This window comes from Bos mutus, chromosome 22 (assembly GCF_027580195.1).
Source record: "Bos mutus isolate GX-2022 chromosome 22, NWIPB_WYAK_1.1, whole genome shotgun sequence".
Classification (NCBI taxonomy): Eukaryota; Metazoa; Chordata; class Mammalia; order Artiodactyla; family Bovidae; genus Bos; species Bos mutus.
In genome coordinates this window covers 35359916-35377183 of record NC_091638.1, presented here as the reverse complement: position 1 = coordinate 35377183, position 17268 = coordinate 35359916, and the positions used below count along the sequence as shown (strand labels likewise).

At 42.3% G+C, this 17268-nt stretch overlaps 1 protein-coding gene across 6 annotated transcripts in view; it reads left to right on the top strand.

Moving 5' to 3' along the window:
- Positions 1-17268, top strand: part of SLC25A26 (solute carrier family 25 member 26) — a 146496-nt gene that overhangs the window by 110625 nt on the left and 18603 nt on the right. For 4 of the 6 annotated variants that reach the window (XM_070359690.1, XM_070359687.1, XM_070359691.1 and 1 more), the window contains one exon: positions 2122-2166. The exons of the other annotated variants lie outside the window; for them this stretch is intronic. In XM_070359690.1, coding sequence (XP_070215791.1) covers positions 2122-2166 — 45 coding nt within the window. The remainder of the gene's footprint in view (positions 1-2121; positions 2167-17268) is intronic. 6 annotated transcript variants of the gene reach the window in all.

The window sequence follows — 17268 nt, the reverse complement described above, 5'->3', positions numbered from 1 at the left end:
CAATGGACATGAGTGTGAGCAAGTTGTCAGATAGTCATGGACAGAGAAGCCTGGTGTGCTGCAGTTCACGGGGGTCACAGAATCAGACAAGACTTAGCAACTGAACCAAAACAATAATCCCACTAACTGTTAGTCCTCTTTGGCATTTTGTTACATACTATAAATTTTAAAAAATGGTGGTCCAGTGGTTTGGACTCAACACTTCCACTGCAGGGGGCCCAGGTTTGATTCCTGGTTGGGGAATTGAGATCCTGCAAGTGTGCAGTACAGCCGAAAAAAGAAAAAGAAAACTACAGTCAGTTTCTTTGCGTTTTGATAATTTAATTGAAAATACAGCATTCTAGAGCCAGAATGGACAGTGTCAGATGCTTTCATGGTTTGGTAACAAAAACTCAACTAAATTTATCTCCTATTATGGTACTTTGATGTACGGGATGGGGTGCTGCTTAATGATGAAGATGACAGACTTCTCTGAGACTCTTAGTTTGTCAACTTAGTTTAGTGACATAGGCTTTTTATTTTTATTGTTTTCCTCACTGCCATTTCCTGCCTGAACGGAAGGCCGAATTTCTTTCTGTGGACACTGTCAACTCCAGGGCCATTATTTCTTCAAGCAGAGAAAGAAGCTGATGCTAGACTCTTAATTTCTCATTAAATATAAATATTTTAGAAATAAGTTAGCACTCTTAATTCATAAGATAAATACTCATTAATCCCTTCAACACTGTGGTCTATGCACACACACACACACACCCACCCACCCACCCACCCACCCCTGTGCTTATTGTTACTGGTCAGAGTCCACATTTACTCTTCACTGGCAACTGACCTGGATACAGAGCAGCAGTACTGGGGCCATAGTCTGCTTGAGCAGAATCATCTCTTTCTCAGGACCAGTACACAGTGCGTGGAGATTACCTAGGCTACTGGGGAGGTCCCCTGGAGTTCAGGTATTTTTATTTTAGGAATTATGAAGGTGGGGTCCTTTTTCTAGAATTTTAGAAGATTTAGTTAAAAGCGCATGGATTATACTGGGGGTGAATTTATATGCAGATAAATCCAGTTTGGGTGTCTTTTAGGTAGACTGGTAGTCAGATGGTCTGGGCTTCTTCTTAACTCTTCGTCTTCAGGCATGTTAAACAGCATCTCTGAAGCTCCATCCCTCATCTGTAAAATGGGGATGGTAATGATACCTATCTCACAGGATTGTTGTGAGGAGTGAAGTAAGAACTATGAAGTGCTGATGGACACAGTTCCTGGCATGTGAAACGTGCTTGGGAACAATTCTAGCTTAGCAATACACATGTGATTGTAACTCTTTAAGTGCCATGCTTGTCTTCATGCTAGAGATGACTCTTGCCCCTGACAAAGCTTGAGACTAAATCAGGCTCTCAGGCCGCCTCTGTCTGCTCCTGTCTGCGCAGAGCCTCACTCATCCAGCACGGAGAAGCGTTGCTTCCTTCTCACGCCTGGGCTCTGGCCCCGGATCCCTCTTCTCAGCTTCCCCCTACAAGTGGCTCTGCCTGCCTCCTCTTCCCTCTCTGCTGTGCTGGCCCTCCATCCACCTGTCTCAGCTCTGCTTTCCTTCCTTCTGCCCCCTCCGTCCCTTCTCTCTCCCTCCTCCTCTTTTCCTCTCTCACCTTTCTTCTTTCCTGCTCTCCCCTCCTTTCCTCCACCCCTCCTCTGTCCTGCCTCACCCCCATTCTCTTTCCCCCTTGCAGTTTCTCTCCAACCCTGACACCTGGCCTGCTGAGGAGTAGACAGCTAGAACTCTAAAGCAGAAAAATGTAACATCTTTAAAGCTTTATTACCTGTGATGGAAAATATTTATTTTCTCATTTATTTTTCGGTTGCCAGTCTCTTCATATTGCATTCCTATTTCAGTTTTAAGAGGGCATAACAGCATAATTTTATATCCCTTGTGCTTAAAAAGTCAGTAGATTATACAAGCAGTTACTGTTTAATTCTATACTTAAAAATTTGTTTAATGGTATTTTTTTATGTATATAAATTTAAAATGAAATAATGTTTCTGAATAATAATTATAAGTTCATATAGTCATGCTAAGCAAATTGATCTTTCTGGCCTAATTTATTCGGGTTTCCCTTTTTTTCTCTTCAGATTCCTTTCTCATTGGTCCAGTTTCCCTTGTGGGAGTCCTTAAAAGTAAGTTCCCTGATCTTCATATATAATTGCTGTCTAATTATAATAAATACCCACTAGTTTCAGCGTGGAATACTGGAATATAATATTGATTATTGATTTAAAACTCAAAATTATTGAGTTGGAAGCATTTTGTGAGCGGGATTTACATGCCAGTAAACTTGTTTTAAGCTTGTTTAGGTATCTGTGGTGTATGGGAAAGAAGCATATGGTAGGCATAACTGAAATCCTGAGATGTTTAGGAAAACTTGACTCTGCTGTGTGTTGTAGCTCCTTTTCTCCCCAGTTGAAGTTTATTTCAGTTCGCTGTGTGTGTAGAGGTTAAGGAGTGACAGTGAGGGTAAATGGAAAAGGAAGGAAAGCCCGGCTCTGGATATTTATAGGCCTCGGAGGCCACGACCTCCCCCCCACATCTAGCGGTGGGCTGGAGGGGGCGCAGCAGGGGCCCTGGCTTCTTCAGGGCCCTTCCGTCTTCCCTGCTCACCAGGCTGAGGAACCCCTCACTGGGGAGGAGCAGATGCAGGGAGTCATCCGTGAGGAATGTCACGCAAGGTTTAAAAAAACCAACTAAATGAATGTGTGAAAGCCATTATTCAAAACATGAAGAGATGTTGTATTTGTTTTTCATCTGCTGCTGCAGTGATTTTGAAACTTGTGGGCCATGCTGTGACTTGTGTGGTTGTTTGCCAGCATTTTAAAGATAACAATAAAAAAGAAAACAACATCTTATGAGGTGGGTTAATAAATCTTATTTTGTCAAACTTCAGGGTTGTGTGCACATATATGCACACATCTGTGGCCTGGGTTGCAATGTGAAATGTATTTCTTACTGTGGATAATGATCAAAAAAGTTTGAAAGCTCTTGTGCAAATGAAAATGGTTTATAAATGATCAAACTGTAAAATGGCAAAGTACCTAGCTAGGTAGGCATTTGGTAAAACAAAAAATAAAGGAATAAGTCTCATTATTGTATAGCATTAATAATCATGGCATGCTCAAAGAAAATGTGTTTGGAAGCGAAACAGTTATTTGGACTCTGAAAAATAGTCTGTTAAGGTTATACACTAAGGATAATAAAATGAGACAAAACCTTACTCATAAAAAATAAGCTTTTCAGTATTTAGTATTGAGAAATACTTCTTAGAAGTGATCTGATTTTTAAGGATAATGCAGTTCGTTTAACGCTGGTTTTGGGGTCTTTCATGGTTGTTTAGTTTGTTTTTGCTTTTACTGTTTTCTGTGTGGCACACGGGGAAAATGAATTTCTCTGGCAGTGTTTCCAGGCGTGATGTAACAGCCATCCAATGAGAAGGTCACATTCCATAAGCATAACAGCTCTCTTTTTTTGTGTGTGACAAAAGAACAACGAAGCAACAGCTGTCCCGAAAACAAGACTCACTTTATTAGTGTCTCAGTAACCAGCATTCACGTGGCTTCTGCACACTCGCTGACGTCCCCAGGCCCGGTTTCTGCATAGGAATGTTTGAGGCCCAAAGAGGGAAAAAGCATGGGGCTCATTTCTTTTCAGTACTCAGGGCATTTGTAGTATGGTAACTAGTTAAGAAATGTCTAGAATTTTTCAGAGTAATAATAGATGCCAATGTTGGGCTTTAATACTTTTCTTTGAGCCAGTGTTCAGATGCTAAGGTTCTTTTTTTCAAGTCAGATGTATTAAGGTATAATCTTCATATGGGAAACCTCTGTAAGTGTACATTTTTATAGGTTTTTGGCAAATACTGAGTACCACCCTAAACATGATATAGAATATCTGTAGGTTTCTCTTTTCTAGAATCTCATATAAATAGAATCACACACTGTGTAGTATTTTGTGCTTAGCTTCTTTCATTTAACGTGATGCTTTTGAGATTCCTTTCTGTTTCATCCTGACTTGTGGTTCGCTCCTCCTCGACACTGAGTGTGCCCTGTGTGCATACACTGTAATTCGCTTAGCCAGTTACTAGTTGATCCACCTGAGTTGTTCTCAGCTTTTGATGATCATGGATGAAGCTGCTGTATATATTTGCCTAAAGATATTTTTGTATGGACATATGTTTTTGTTTCTCTTGGTTAAGTACTGAGAAGTGTGGTTGCTGGATCTTATGGAGAATATAAGTTTAAGTTATTAAGAAGCTGTCACAGTGTTTTCCAAAGTAGCTGTCCCGTTTTTCTAATAATGGATGAGAGTTCCTGTAGCTTTCCATCCGTGTCCTTGCTTATTATTCAAGTTTAGCCTTTCTGATAGTTGTGTACTGGTATCTTTATGGCAGGTTTTTTGTTTGTGTTTGTTTTTGATTTTTGCCACACCGCTCTGCGTGCAGGATCTTAATTTCCGGACTAGGGATAGAATCCGTGCCTCTGTAGTGGAAGTGCAGAGCCCTGCCCTCGGGACTGATGGGGAATTCCTCGTTGTAGTTTTTGTTTGGGTTGGGTGGGTCTTCGTTGCGGCACGCAGACTTTTCTCTGGTTGTGGTGAGCGGGGCCGCTCCTCGTTGCGATGCAAGGGCTTCTCACCATGGTGGCTTCTCTTGTGGAAGCGCAGGCTCTGGGTGCACCAACTTGAGTAGTTGTGGTACACGGCTTAGCTGCTCCCTGGCATGTGTGATCTTCTCAGATCAGGGATTGAACCCGTGTTCCCCGTGTTGGTGGACGGATTCTTATCTACTGTACCACCAGGGCAGTTCACTCGTTGCAGTTTTGATTTGCATTTTTCTCAGGGCTAGATAATGTTGAGATCTTCTCATATAAAATTTTTTTTAACATACATATAATGTGAAATCACAGTGCTTTGTAAAAGGTAATTTTGGGCATTCTTTTATTTTTGTATTTATGATTTTCATCAAGTAAAACTTGCTCCTGCAGCCATGGAGACACTGTATTATATGCAGGAGTTTCTTTCTGTTATGTTTAGGGAGAAATACGGCTCAGGAAGATTTTTCTCAGCAAGGACTTTGGCACATTGTGTGCACATTATGCTGTAAAGTAGTGGGAATCTGGAGATAGAGTCTAGCCACCACCACCTTAAACTTATTCTGCCTAAAATTGATGGAATCACCTTCTAAAATCACTTCCTTCTATTTCCTTGATTTCTGTTAATCATACTGCTATTCTCCTGACCCCTTAGTCTCAAATCCCAGATTAAATCTGATTCTCGGTTTCTATATCACTCACCAAGTTGTGTTCACTAAGATTTTTTGGAACCTGTGGTATCCTTTGTTTTTATCAGATTCTTACTAATTTGTGCCTAAACTAAGTTAACAGTCTGATCTATTCTACACACTGCATTTGTGTGATCGTCCTTAAACATCTTTTTGAAGTTCCCAGGAATGTGTAACTTAAAACATGAAGTTATTGGATATCCACATTGTGTTCTTAATTGGTTTTTACAGCTCCCTTCCCCAATAGTTTTTTTTTTTTTTTTTGGCTCTTCCTCCCTTCCTTCCTTTCCTTCTAACCAGAATAGGCTCCTTACTGCCCCTTTTCTTTGGCTGCTCTCTGAAATGCCTTTTCACAGATCAAATGCAAATGCATCTTTAAAGCCAGCTCAGTTTTTTTTCTCCTGCCTGAAGTCTTCCAACCCAGATCCTGAAGCTTTATCCGTATGTCTAACATCTGTCTGTATTGCTGACTGGCGTTTAATTGTGTGCTGTGTTGTGTATAAAACGTCTTAGAGGTGAGCCGTGGCGCCTTCTCATAAGGCCCAGTCCCTTCCACAGATGGAAAAGTGACTGATGCCATTAGGGTCCATGTGTGGCCTGCCTCCTGTGAGCTCGACACTGTGCCCTTTCACGGTGGTTCAAGATGACTGAGGTGTGACTGATGCCCGTGAGGAGCTGTAGTCTGTCCGAGAAGTGCACACTCACAGACAACTCCATGGTCAGGTGTCTATGATCGACACCCACCAAAGGCGGTGTGGGGGTCAGCCCTTCTGACTCCCCGAATCATATCACTACACTACCTCGTTTCTGAGATTTTCTTTCTTTTTTTATAGTACACATACTTACAAAAAAGATTTAGATGAAAGAGTAGACAACATAAAGATGGATTTCCCTGGTGGTCCAGTGGTTAAGACCTCCCCTTCCAATGCAAGGGATGCAGGTTTGATCCCTGGTCGGCGAGCTAAGATCCCACGTGCCTTGCGGCCAAAAAAACAGAACATAAAACAGAAGCAGTGCTATAAGAAATTTAATAAAGACTTAAAGAAAAAAAACAACCATAAAGAGAAGGGGAGGTAAAGAGGCTCAATCATTGTATATAGAATACCCGCACAAATAATTTTCCTTTAAGGTTTATGTTGACTTTGGAACTTTCTGGCAACCCAACAGGAAGAGAAGTGAGTTAGATGACCTGGTTCTATTACCCAGCAAATGACCAAAGCATGCTACTTTACCTTGTTTCTTGGCTTTGGGTGCCATATCGGTGTGGATAACTTGCACGTTGAGAGCTCTGTCATGGACCTCCCACTCTGAGTTACAGCCTCACGTGACCAGTGTCCTCAGTCACATCCTTGTCAAGGTGTCTCAGGGGAAGCGGTTCAGAGCACAACTCTTGGTTTGTATTCCCCTTTTCCCCAGCCTGTTCCTTCCCAGATGTCCCCTACTCAGTAAAATAGCACAGATGTCTGTTCCTTGCCAAAGCAGAAACTTGAGAATGACTCCATGGGTCTCTCTTTCCGTCATCATCCAGCCCAGCACCAACCCCGCTGTTGGGACTTAAGCCTCTAACTCACCTCCTGTCTGAACTGCTGCGTTGGCCTCTCTGAGGGTCTCCCTGATGGTGTTCTTGCTTTTCTAAAATATCCTCTCTTCACGACAGCCAGAATGATCTTTTACAGAAATAGATCTTACCACTCTGTGCTAAAAGCCTCCAGTGACAACTCTTTGAAAGAAGAGTAAAATGCAGAGTTTCAGCTGTGGTTGACAGGGTCACACGTCATCTGGGCCCCCCGCCTCACTGACCTTCCCACAGCACCTGCCCGCTGTGCGCCCCACCCGCAGCCCCTCTGGCATCCCTCTGTTCTGTCTGGCTTGCCAGGCTGCTCCTCACCAGAGGGCCTTTAAGTGTGTTGTGCCTCTGCCAGAAGTGTTCGTTACTCATTCTCCTCTTTGTTATGGGTGCCTACTGTGTGCCTGGGGCCGTAGTGATCCGGAGGGTTGACAGAAATCCCTTCCCTCCTCATTCTGGCTCTTTCGCTGGGCTTTCTTGGTGTCCAAATCCTTCTCGTTTCCTAGGTCTTAGATCATGTCACCACAGAGAGGCTTTCCTTCCCTGTCCACCCGTCTTTAAAGTAGGACTTTACCATCTTCCCTGCTCAGTAAACACAGCATCTGTTTATTTCCTTCCTGGCATTTTAATAATTTGTTTATAAGTTATGTTAAACAATAAGTTTATAAGTTTTAATAGTTATGCACGTATTGTCACTTGAATTCTTGTAAGAAGCACGTTGTGTGTTGAATAGATGTTATATGCCGGGGTGGACATTGTGCTAAGCAGTATACTATATATTCCTTAGCCTCTTACTCACATGACGTACAGCTCAGGGGGACAGGGCTTGTCATCATCCCCACTAACACAGAGAAACCAGGTCTCAGAGATTGTGTTTCATCTCCCACATCAGTCCTTGGTTTTCTGCCCAGCACCCTTTCACCATGATAGCATTGTTTCTATTACTACAATTACTGGTAGTCATTAATAGTCACAGTAATTAGCATTTCTCATAGTTACAGTGTGCTCGGCACTGTGATAGCCGCTTTCCATGGATTGTTGCTCGGTGGCGCAGTTGTGTCTGACTCTTTGCGACCCCATGGACCGCAGCACGCCAGGCTTTCCTGTCCTTCACCATCTCCCAGAGTTTGCTCAAACTCACGTCCATTGAATCGGTGATGCCATCCAAACATCTCATCCTCTGTCAACCCCTTTTCCTCCTGCCTTCAATCTTTCCCAGCATCAGGGTCTTTTCTACTGAGTCAGCTCTTTGCATCAGGTGGCCAGAATATTGGAGCTTCAGCATCAGTCCTTCCCGTGAATAGTCACGATTGATTTCCTTTAGGATTGACTAGTTTGACCTCCTTGCTGTCCAGGGGACTCTCAAGAGTCTTTTCTAGCACCATGATGAATTTTGACATGTTTTTCTATCTATGAAACTTTGTAAGGAAAAAAATGAATATATTCATTGCCCTCTCAAAATTTATTCATGTTTCTCTGAAACCTCTTCCCACTTTTATTTTACCTTTGCCCCATGGGCAGCGAACACTGATCTTCTCTGTGTCACTAGAGATTAGTTTTCTTTTTCTATAATTTTGTAAAAATGGGATTGTATAGTATATAACTTTTTTCCTGGCTCTGCCGCATGGCTTGTGGGATGTGAAAGCATCAGTTCTTTGGCACTCAGCTTTCTTTATGGTCCAACTCCCACATCCATACATGATTACTGGAAAAACTGTAGCTTTGACTATACAAACCTTTGTCAGCCAAGTGATGTCTCTGCTTTTTAATATGCTGTCTAGGTTGGTCATAGCTTTTCTTCCAAGGAGCCAAGTGTCTTTTAATTTCATGGCTGCAGTCACTGTCCACAGTGATTTTGGAGCCCAGGAAAATAAAGTCTGTCCCAGTTTCCATTGTTTCCACATCTGTTTGCCATGAATTGATGGGACCAGATGCCATGATCTTTGTTTTTTGAATGTTGAGTTTTAAGCCAGATTTTTCACTCTTCTCTTTCACCCTCATCAAGAGGCTCTTTAATTCCTCTTCACTTTCTGCCATAAGGGTGGTGCCATCTGCATATTTGACTATGCATATCTGATTCCGTGGATTATCTCTTATAAATCTTCATGGCAGTTCTCTGAGGTGGGTGCTGTTCTTGTGTGCTTAGTCTCTTGAGCTTAGTCACTCAGTTGTGTACGATTCTTTGCCACTAAATGTAGCCCCCGCCAGGCTCCTCTGTCCATGGGAATTGTCCAGGCAAGGATACTGGAGTGGGTTGCCATACCCTCCTCCAGGGGATCTTCCCAACCCAGGGATCAAACCCAGGTCTCCCACATTGCAGGCATGAACCACCAGGGAAACCCAAGAATACTGGAGTGGATAGCCCTATCCCTTCTCCAGGGAATCTTCCCAACCCAGGGATCAAACCAGGGTCTCCTGCATTGCAGGCGGATTCTTTACTGACTGAGCTACCAGGAAAGGCCTTTGGGTGCTGTTACCGTCTTCATTTCACAGATGTGGAAACTGAAGGAGAGTTTGAGTGCCTTGACCAAGGCCTGAGTAATACTCAAGTGTTAAGGGCTACATCCGGGATTTGAACCCAGACTGGCTGATTCCAGAATTGGTGTCCTTTAAAAATTTTTTGATTGGAATGTAGTTGCTTTACAGAGTTGTGTTAGTTTCTGCTGTACAGCAAGGGGAACCAGCTGTGTGTTTACATATGTCCCTTGCTTTTTGAATTTCCTTCCCATTTAGGTCACCACAGAACATTGAGTGAAGTTCCCCTGTGCTGTACAGCAGGTTCTCTCGTTAGTTATCTGTTTGAGACATGGTGGTGTATATACGTCATTCCCAGTCTCACAATTCATCCCACCCCATCTTTCACCACTTGGTGTTCACACATTTGTTCTCTACATCTGTGTCTCTCTTTCTGCTTTGCAGAAACACCTGTACCGTTTTCTAGATCCTACCCGTATGCATTAATATATGATATTTGTCTTTCTGTTTCTGACTTCACTGTGTAGGACAGCCTCTAGGTCCATCTACATCTCTGCAGATGGCACAGTTTTGTTCCTTTTTATGGCTGAGTAATATTCCGAGTTGATGTTCTTAATCATTTTACACATAATTCTGCACGTAGTGCATGAGGTCTTTAATATGTTGTTGCTGTTTCATAGGTTCAGAAGTTGAGGTTGTATTATTAAATCAGCTTATTTCAGGTGTTTCTTCAAATTGTGTTGCTTGTTTGCCTTGATGATATAAATATGGCTACCATACTTCTTAAACCAGTACCACCACCGCCCACAGCATTCCTGGTTACGCTGGACTTGGGCAAGGGTTTAATGGAGTTCATTCAGGAGAGACTCAGCTCTCAGAGGCTGACGTGGGGTGAGGCGGGGCACAGATGGTTTATGGGGATGAGTGGAGCCAGACCACATGTTTCCATGAGCTTGTGTTTAACTCTGCATTTTGCAGGAAGAAACTTTGTCTGCTGATCATTTATGTTTATATTCTTTATAGTTATGTCTTTTACACAGCAGGTGTTCACAGCTATTTACTAATTGTTTGGAGGTTAGCATTCTTTTTCAGGGTCAGTGCAAAGTTGGATAGCTGTATACATACATGAACTGTTTTATTTATAATTAGTTTCTTTTAGAAGTACAATCAGAGCCATAATGTACAGATGTACTCTTACTGAACCCACGGATTGTGAAAGGATATGATAAAATGGCCTGTAAGAACCTCAGATTCGTTCTGGTGTCTGAGTATGTAAGTGCAGAGTAGAGGATTGCAGTAGAGGATTGCTAACAATGTAGAGGATTGTTAACAATGCTATCAGGTCTAAGTAGTTGTGCTGCTAGCAGCAAGGTGTTACAGAGTTGCAACTCAGTAACTGGAGGAAATGCAAGCTTTAACTCAGATGCAACATTTGAAGCAACCTGAAAATAAACTCAGTTTGTTTATGTGAGATTTTTCACATTATGCTACTGATTTTCTAAGATGAAATTATAGCTTTGCAGTAAAAATCAGGGGCCATTGAATTATCATTTCCGTTATACTACAGTGTATAAAATAGTACATTTTATGTCTTGTAAATAGACAGTACTTTATAAAAACTACATTTTTATTCAGATTTATAGGTAATAACTTGTTTATTGTCATTGATTCGTATTTTAACAATAGTTAAATGTGTATTGTCAGCCCACCCTCAAGATTCTTCCACACCTTGAGTAATACGAACGGAATGCCAGTAAAGTAAAGGATGCTCGTGCTCAGGGGCCACGGCCCCATCTCATGTCGGTGTTCAGTCACCCAGTCGTGTCCGACTCTGGTGACCCCGTGGACTGCAGCACACCAGGCTTCCCCGTCCTCCACTGCCTCCTGGAGCTGGCTTAGCCTCATGTCCGTGAGTCAGCGATGCCATCCAACCATCTCGCCCTCTGTTGTCCCCTTCTCCTCCTGCCCTCAGTTTCATGAGGCTGGACAATCTGGTGTCTGCACAGACATGCTTGATCAGAACGTAGATTCCTGTAAAGGTTGAGAAGGGAATGATAACAGTAAAAAGATCCTGTATGATTTTACCACATTTTTGAGAAGGGAATGATAACAGTAAAAAGATCCTGTATGATTTTACCACACTAAACTTGCTCCCTAAATTAAATACAGCATGCCAACATGGAAAGAAACACTTGAAAATAAGAGCGAAGTATTTTGTGTCCAGATCACCAACAAAGTCAGGGTTGCCGATTAGGGTTTTTAGTAAAATCACCATGTCCCCTTCAGTGTCAAGTAGATTCTTAACCACTGACCACCAGAGAAGTCCCTATATAATAGAAACTGGAAACAGGAGTTTGAATTTTGATAAATAAGCAAACACCAAGTAAAGTATGGCTGCTTGGTTTTTTAAAAGTCTTATTTAGGTTCATTTATTTAGGTTCCCAAGCTTTGTCACCTCATTTGAGACACCATCACTGTGGTTTTCATATTTGGGCCCCCTCTCTGCGCTTTTATAGGAGTCATCATTAGACCTCAGTGGCAATGGAAATACTTATGTTTAGAAATTATGGCAATTAAAATTTTTGATGTTGAGGTCTTTAAAAAAAATTCTCCATTATAAACCCATATTATTTAACTAAATTTTATTGACATCAAACTGTAATAACTTGCATATTGTAGCTTCTCTAGACGGTGAGCTGTGTATCAAGGAAGCTTACAAATATTGTTTATATGCTGTTCTGTCTAGAAGACACATGGCTCTGAGGGAACCAGAACAACCAGGCTGAGCTCCCCCACTTTCTGTCTGACCTCAGGCAACTTACTTGACATTGGTTTGCACTGCCCCGCACCTGTGTTTATGGATAATAATACACACCTTTCAAAATTAAATGAGAAATGTGAAATCTTTGCATAGTTTCTAGGTACTCAGGAAGTGGCCAGTAATACTGTCAATCACAGTCATTCATACTGTTGGCAGACACTACAGTTTTACTCTTAAAGTATTCAAAGTTCGTAAACAATAATGCTGCACTTCCTGCGAGTAATCTTTCCTGTCCTTCCAGTCAGTTTTTTGTCGCTCATGACCCTCTAGTTCCTCCATAACAAATAAGTAATTTCAATGCTTTAATAATTCATTTATAGTACTTTTTACCAGCCAGGTTCTTGTCATTATTCTTGTAGCTTAATGAATTTAAAGTTGCTCTCAGATGAATAATTTGTAAACACCACTTACCTTTTTTTGGGTAGAGATTTATTTACTCATTTTTTGGCTGTGCTAGGTCTTCGTTACTGCACAGGCTTTTCTCTAGTTGCGGCAAGTGGAGGCTGCCCTCAAGTTGGGATGCGTGGGCTTCTCATTGTGGGGACTTCTCTTGCTGTGAATCACGGGCTCTAGAGCACACAGGCTTCAGCAGTTGTGACTCCGGGGCTTTGGAGCACAGGCTCAATAGTTGGGATGCACGGGCTTAGTTGCTCCACGGCACGTGCAGTCTTCCCGGACCAGGGCTTGAATCCGTGTCTCCTGCATTGGCAGGTGGATTCTTTACCACTAAGTCAGCAGGGAAGCCCCCACAGCACTTTTCTCTCTAGCTTAGTGTCAGTATTCTTTTTCTGAAGTTTTATATTCAGGCAATTCTTTATTTAAAAAAAATCACACATATTAAACTTTTTTTCAAATGTTTTTTTATTGTAAAATTCACATAATAGAAAACACACTACATTAACCTTGTTTAGCTGTACAGTTCAGTGGCACTTAAGTACATTCACATTGTTGCACAACTCTCATTGTCCATCTCCTGAATTTTTCATCTTCCTAACCTGAAGCTGTCCCATTAATTACTAACTCCTGTTCCCCACCCCCCATGCCTCTCCCCAGCATCTGTGAGTGTATTCCTGGCTATGAATTTGACTATTCTAGGTACCTCATGTAAGTGGAATCAAACAGTATTTGTCTGCATCTGATGTATATTGGTGGAGAAGGCAATGGAACCCCACTCCAGTACTCTTGCCTGGAGAATCCCATGGACGGAGGAGCCTGGTAGGCTGCAGTCCATTGGGTTACTAGGAGTCAGACACGACTGAGCGACTTCACTTCCACTTTTCACTTTGATGCATTGGAGAAGGAAATGGCAACCCACTCTAGTGTTCTTGCCTGGAGAATCCCAGAGACGGGGGAGCCTGGTGGGCTTCCGTCTATGGGGTCGCACAGAGTCGGACATGACTGAAGCAACTTAGCAGCAGCAGCAGCAATGTATATTGGGGGCTTCCCTGGTGACTCAGTGGTAAAGAACCCGCCTGCCAATGTACAAGATGTGGCTTTGATCCCTGGGCTGGGAAGATCCCCTGGATAAGGGAACAGCAGCCCACTCCAGTATTCTTGCCTGGGAAATCCCATAGACCCAGGAGCCTGGTGGGCTGCAGTCCATGGGGTTGCAGAAGAGCCTGACTAGTAACTAAACAACAACAAAATGAATATTGGAATGCATTTTAAAGTTTAACTCCGTATATGTCCTACAAACAGATGGTACCTTCCCCCCGCCCCCCACCGTGCTGTACAGCAGGCCTTACGTATCTGCTTCATACATCGTAGTGAACACAGTCAGTCCCACTCTCCCAGTCCATCCCACCCCCTCACCCCCTTGATGTCCATACGTTTGTGCTCTCCATCTGTGTCTCTATTCTGCTTTGCAGATAGGTGCATCAGTGCCATTTTTCTAGATTCCACATAGAAGCATTAATATATGACGTTTGTTTTTCTTTTCCTGACTTCACTCTATATGACAGACTCTAGGTCCATTCATATCTCTGCAAATACAGTTCTGTTCCTTTTTATAGCTGAATAACGTTCCACTGTATGTATTTACCACATCTTCATCCATTCCTCTGTCGATGGACACTTAGGCTGCTTGCATGTCCTGGCTGTTGTAAATAGTGCTGCAGCGAACATTGGGCTGCGTGTATCTTTTGGAATTATGATTTTCTCTGGATATCTGCCCAGGAGTGGAATTGCTGGGCCATGTAGTAGTTCTGTGTTTAGCTTTTTAAGGAACCGCTGTACTGTTCTCCACAGTGGTCGTATCAGTTTGCATTCCTATCAACAGTGTAAGAGTGTTCCCTTTTCTTCACACCCTCTCTAGCATTTAGGCGTGTGTAGATTTTTTGATGTCTATTCTGATGGGTGTGAGGTGCTACCTCGTAGTTTGGTTTTGCATTTCTCTAATAATTAGTGATGTGGAGCATCTTTTCATGTGCCTCTTGGCCATTTGTATGTCGCCTTGGAGAAAAGTCTGCTTAGATCTTCTCCCCATTGTCTGATCAGCTTGTTTGTTTTTTTGATATTGAGCTGCATTAGAAAATTCATATTATTTAAAGCACATTATTTTTGACATTGACATAGTTTGTTCATTCACTTGGTTATTCTGATATCAATCTAGTAAAAGTTACCATCTGTATATAGAACTGTGAAATGTCTTACAGATAACCTTTTGTTTGCTTTCGGGACACCTCTAACCTACAGATGCAAGTCAGAGCTTTTATAAACTCTGTCATGACCTATTTAAACTCTGGCAAGGTGCTTCACTTCTCTGAGCCTCACCTTCCTTGTTTGTGAAATGATTAAAAGGCAAATAACTTTGGAAGATTGTGGTTAGGGTTATGTGAGTTAATGTATGTAAAGTGTTGGTGCCTGGAGCATAGTAAGTTCTGTGGAGTGGAGTTCCTGTGGTTCCTGTATAATGCTCTGTGTTTGCCATGGAAGTTTTTCACTTGAATATTAATCTTTTGGTTCTAGAGATTTTCTTGTTTGTTTATTAGTATCTTTTTCTAATAAAAAATGATTTCTTTTTATGTTTCTAGGCTAGTTATTCTGCCCAGGTGATGGTGCAAAGTTATGCTTATCTTTGGAGATTCTGTTTTTAAAATGTTGTCTTCAGCCATCTGGCTCTATTTTGATCCAGTGGGTTTTTTCCCCCACTTGGCAACCAATTTTTTTTCTTCCCTAGGTTATAGCAGGCACCTCTGTGAGGCCTTCTTCCTCTTATAAACTCTTCTGTCCTCATTGTACCCCCATCAGATATTAGACCTGGGGACTGCTATTTCCCACCCCCCCCCCCGACTCCACACTGCCTGAAACCTAGTAGGTATTGAGTAAATGCTCAGTTTATGAATTATATACTGTCTCTGATTTTTCTTCTCCTGTATGACATGTAATACACATCGTATTATTTGTTCTTTTTTTTACTAGTTGTAAGGCCTTCCCAGGTGGCTCAGTGGTAAATAATCCACCCGCCAGTGCAGGAGATGCAGGGGACACAGGTGCGATCCCTGGGTCAGGAAGATCTCCTGGAGGAGGAGGTGGCACCCAGCACCGGTAACTTGCCTGGGAAATCTGGTGGGCAGGAGCCATGTGGCCTGCAGTCCATGGGGGTCGCAGAGAGTCTGCCACGACTGCAGCTGAGCACATGCACACTCCTTGCAAACTCAGCATTATTTGTAGCATTTTAAGTCTGTTTGGAGTAACCTTTGTGGAATCCTTGCAGGTTCCAGCAGAAACTGAAGATGATGACTTTCAGTCATTTCCAGAATGACCATTGATATTTTATGTTTTGTATCCATTTCCTGAAAACTCAGCAAAGTATAGTGTTCAAATTGGCATTAGCCTGATAAAATAAAATTTTGCCACCTTTAAAGTAAAAAGTTGTGACTTCCCTGGCTATCCAGTGATTAAGATTATGCTTTCCAAACAGGGGGCATTGGTTTGATCCCTGGTTGGCGAACTAAGGTTCTGTATCCTGTGGAGTGTGGCCAAAAATTGAAAAAAGATCAACAGGTAAAAAGTTGCCATTCTCCTGATTCGGTTCTTATGCTGTCTCCAGTACTTGTAAGAGCTCTGGAGAAAAGAATGTTTTTTACAAAAGCACACAGATATACTTGGAAACATTAGAACATATACAGAAAAATACCAGAAACTCTGCTTAATGGCAAGACTATCTTTAGAAAGCTGTTTTTGATCAAACTTTCTTTTTTTAGTTAATCTACTTCCACAAGTAAGGTTACAAAATCTATTTGATTAGCTTTACTCTTAGTCCAGTGATTTCAATAAACATGCTTTCCAAGTAAGCAATCTCGTTAGTTAGGTGGAAGGAAATGTGGGCGCTCTGACACCACACATTATTACACGTTTGATTTGTTAGGTGGTTTACATGGAGGTCTGACTGAAGAAACGCTGTTAGAGCTGACAGAGACGCACGTGCCTTGGTTTGTTCACATGGTGTCTTTTCCGTTTCTGTAGCAGCTTTCTCAGCCTTCCAAGCGTATTTTCAGTGGAGAATATTGAGAGTAGGAAAGTAGTACTAAGTTCGCTGTTCTTTAGTTGTGTGTGTGTGTATATTTAGAGGATAATCGCTTTACAGTGCGGTGTTCGTTTCTGATGTACAGTAACGTGCATTCGCCGTTGGGCCTCCGTGCCGCCCTCGCAGCCGTCGCAGAGCGCCGGCTCGGGTCCCTGTGCGCACAGCAGTGAGCCGCAGCTGTCTGTTTCACACGTGGTATGTGTATGTCTGTGCTACTCTTGCAGTTCGTCCCAGCCTTGCTCTCCCCCTGACCTGTGTCTCCACGTCCATTCGCTATATCTGAGTCTGTATTCCTGCCCTGCAAATAGGTTCACCTGTACCATTTTTCTAAATTTCCTATATATTCAGTAATATATGATATTTGTTTTTCTCTTACTTCACTCTGTATGAAAGATGCTAGGTCCATTTCATATCACTACAAGTGACCCAGTTTCATTCCTTTTTTATATTGTTGTTCTTCAGTTGCTCAGTCGTGTCTGACTCTTTGTGACCCCATGGAATGCAGCATGCCAGCCTTCCCTGTCCTTCACCAATTCCTGGAGCTTGCTCAAACTCATGT